General features: G+C 44.5%; 1 protein-coding gene across 1 annotated transcript; it reads right to left on the reverse strand.

Moving 5' to 3' along the window:
• Positions 1–1,191, reverse strand: LOC137804658 (leucine-rich repeat-containing protein 10B). The gene has a single exon (XM_068604021.1). The coding sequence runs from the start codon at positions 1,189–1,191 to the stop codon at positions 1–3; it is 1,191 nt and encodes a 396-aa protein (XP_068460122.1).
• Positions 1,192–4,121: the final 2,930 nt, after the last annotated feature.

Consider the following 4,121-nt stretch of genomic DNA (forward strand, 5'->3'; position numbering starts at 1 on the left):
TCATGCCCCTTCATCTCGTCGCCCCGAGTCCTGCAGGTCCTCATACTCATAGTCCATCTGAGCCCTCTCGTACTCCAGCTCGTCCCCCTCATACTCAAACCCCTCTCCCTCACATATCAGCTCCTCCGTCTCATATTCGACCCCCTCCTCGTCATATTCAAGCTCAGCTCCGTCGTACTCAGTGACGGGTAGCTCCATATCCTCCTCCTCGTTTACCAGGGCCTCTTCCTCGTTAATGTCTGCGTCCTCCACAGTCACCGGAGCTTGCTTTGAGTTGGAGCTGCTGTTTTTCAGGATGCCATGAATCACCGGCTCCTCCCCTGCCAGAGCCAACTCTTCGGCCTCTTGCTCTGCGGCCTTTCGCAGTCTTTCAATCTTGGCCTCGCGCTCCTCCAAGAACTCCGCAGCGCCCTCTCCAACCACGAGCACCTCCTCGCCCACTCTAGGAGGGCTGTCCACTGGGTTGTGGTCGTAGGAGAAGAGCCGCAGTGCGTGGAGTCGCTTCAGGCTGGGAAACTCCGATATCTTGTTGCGGTCCAGATCTAAAATCTCCAGATTCTCCATGCGCAGCAAGACTTTGGGAAAGGTATCAAAGCGGTTCCCATAGAGCCATAATCCCCTCAAAGCCTCCATTCGGCAGAGGTCAGGAGGCAGCGTCTTCATCCGGTTGTCTCCAATCTGAAGGGACTTGAGGTGGGGCAGGTCGTAGAGCTCTCGTGGAAACATCTGGAAGTAGTTGCTCTCCATCCACAGGCAGCGCAGACTTTGTAGGTTCTTCAACTCAGGCGGAAGGGTCATGAGCCGGTTGCTGCCCAGGTAGAGGCGAGTGAGGTTAGTGAGCTGGCAGACGGCCGCGGGAACATCCTCCATCTTGTTGAAGTCGAGGGCAAGGATACGTAGACCTTGCAGCTGGGAGATGCTGTCCGGTAGAGTGCGCAGGCTGTTCCCACAAACATACAGCTTCTCCAGATGCAACAGTTCACTGACACGTGACGGCAACCGCTTAAATTTACGGTAGCTCAAGTCCAGCACGGGATCCCCACTCTCAAACAACTCCTCCACCCCCAGAGGAAGCTCTGCCTCCACCTCCACGGCCTCCTCATTCTTCTTCTCTGCGATTTCGCCGTCTTCACCATCCTTCGACCCCTTCTCTTCTTCTTCTCCCTCTCCCTTCCTGGAGGAGTTGCCCATGCTGTGGCCTGCTGCCCCTGACTCCTATGTGAGTCAGGACAGAGTCATTTGATGAAGAAGTGTCTGTGACAAGTTAACCCGCCGCCTGGGAGCTAATGTTGTCTTGTTGTTGAACCCACCGGCTGCAAACGCCATCCCGGTCCGGGCCAATCAACACTCTTGCAGCCATGCCACAGCAGTTTGTCTCCTCTTCACTTCATCTGCCGCTTGATCAAAAAACACCAGTTGAAGATATCTAACAAAGTGTGGGGTAACAGTAATAACAGTTGTAGTAGTAGTAATAATAATATTAGCAATAATAGTCATAAGTAATAATAGTGTTGCTGGTAGTTAAGCTCAACAAAAAATAGAGCAGAATTGTGTGCAGAAATTGAATTAGTGCAGTCCTTACCCTCTCCTCTTTAACTTCCTCCAGTCTGTGAAAAGAAAGATAACGCGCAGCTTTCAGATAACCTGTCCACGTGATCCGGTCTCTCTTTCAGAACAGGAAATAAGTGACACTTTGGGACTCTAAATAGTCAGTTTAATGTCCCTCCTCCTGCCGAGTGTCGGTGGAGAAGCTCACGGTGCGCGCGCAGCTCTCTGACCCTGCCGGCAGCAAAGAAAAGCAGTTAATAGAAGTGTGTCCACTACTTAATGCGACTGCTCCCCATTAGAGGGCGAAGGCTGCCGGAGTTTTAATCCGCGCTGGAAGAGGAAATTGCACATTTTGGGAAATTGCAGCGCTGACTGAGCGACAGAGGGTCCTCTCCTGATGTTGGCCGCTTCTCTCCATCAGAGAGAGGATTTACATTTAACCGCTGCCTCCCTCCGCCCTCCCTCTGTAACCGGAGCAGGGGGCATTCACGTCACATGGTCAGCGCGTGCGTGTATGTGTGCGCGCGCGTGTGTGCGTGTTTAAAGTAAAAACTTTCTCTTCTATTAACAGCTGCGTCTATTTAAACAATTTATAAGAAAACTGCGTTTTCAGCGGTATAAATATCATACGTTTTCCTTTTTGTTGTGTATTTTAATTTTAATAAATTAGTTTATTCTTGTTTTTGTGCAATAAAAAGCCCACTACACTTCGTGTTTGTTTATTCTATGTGGTATCTCAGTCACAGTGACCATGTAATGTACTGTAATGTCTGCAATAATGTAAAAATAAACAGTTTTGAGTCCTGTTTGCACTATTTAAACTGTCCATCTGCTACATGCTGATTTGTATTTTGTTATTACAGATAAACCTTACGTGCTGTCGTAGTTGTATTGTGTATGTTCTTTATATGTACAGTATAGTCTTCAGGCAATACAAATCAAAGAAAACATCTAATTAAAAAAACACAGACAAGAGCCATATACAGTATATATAATGAGTAGATTTGTATTTTCACTTCATGTTTTACTGATTATTTTACACACTTTTAGAGAAGTAACATTTGGAATGCAGGCCTTTTACTTGGACCATTGTAAATACATAATGCTTGTCATCACAAAGTCTACTGGAAGATGGTAACTTTAGTGCTGGTTTGTATCAAACATGAGAGGTATGAGTTCAGCAGATTTTTATAGACCAATTAAAAAGCTGTGACGACAACCTTCATGTGACTTTCTGCTATGACACAGAACAGATACAAAAACAACAAAAATAACCTCAAAACGGTTGTCAACCCCCACAGTGTTTAACCTGAGACAATTAGAATTATTGATGTATTAACAATCAGATAAGCAGCATGGTTGAGTGAAAGTCTCACTAAATGCAAATAACAAAGTCAAAGTTTTGCTTCACTACCTACACAGGAGGATAAATGGATAAAAGCGATTCCCACTATGTGCAGTTTGCCTTGTCACGAATGTGACTCGACTAAAATATATTCATACACTGTGTCTCAAAATAGCTCCAAAATTTGATGAGCCCAGAGCAAGTTTTGAATAAAAGGACAGCAGCACTTACAACACAAGCTAACTGTATCCAGTTGAGGAATATTCACATCCTCTTATTGTTCTGTGTACAAATACTCCATTACAACTGCCTCCTGAGAGTATAGTGCAAGAGGTAGAATGTACATTTACTCAAGTACTGTACTAAAGAATATTTTTGAGGTACTCTACTTGAGGATTTCCATTTTATGCTTCAGTACTTTGTACTTCAATTCAATATCAGGGGGAAGTGTACCCTTTTATTTGGACCTATCAGTACTTTTGCTTCTTCAATGCATTTGTGGATTTAAATACTGCTTAAGTATCACAACTTATGTAGTATTTGAACTTTCTGTAGTAAAACTACTTCTGTGGAAGTAGTTATTCTAGTAATTAAGAAGAAATACTTCTTAATTCAAGATAACTTACTTTTAGAGCAGTATTTTTACATTATGATTATTGCTTTTTTTACTTGAGCAAAATATCGTAATACCTTTTCCAACAGTATATAGTACTGGAAAGTCTCCCAAAGGGAACTACTCCAGTTAAGTAACACTACTGTACAAAATATACTTTGTTGAGTTCTTGACAACAGCAGGCTGATTGATGGCATGTTTTGTTGGTTGTGATACAGAAGAAAAAGCCTGTAAAAGCTGCTGGGGTCAGATGTGCAGTGCTTCTGTCAGCCTGATGAACTGTGGCAGAAGAAGCAGACAAACAGGGAGACAGGCCACGCACTGCTTGAGGATAATCCTGTCTGATATGTTGAGATCCAAAAGAGCTGATTTGCACATTTCTGCACAGCATACAAACGACCCTGAAATGACACAACGGACTGTAAGCAGCGGACAGAAAGACAGAGACCCCGGGCCGTGACTGGATGTGACTGCTGAGGTGAAGGGGTCGGATGCAGATGGAGAACTGCACGACCCGGCCAGCACGGGCAAATTATGCGAAGACAACGGAAAAAGTTAAAACTTAAAGAAATGTAAACATTCATGGTTATTTTTTATTATCCAAAGTCAAATCAT

Source organism: Clinocottus analis, unplaced genomic scaffold (assembly GCF_023055335.1).
Source record: "Clinocottus analis isolate CAN_PGR_092001 unplaced genomic scaffold, fCliAna1.0.p SCAF_6, whole genome shotgun sequence".
In the NCBI taxonomy this organism is placed as follows: Eukaryota; Metazoa; Chordata; class Actinopteri; order Perciformes; family Cottidae; genus Clinocottus; species Clinocottus analis.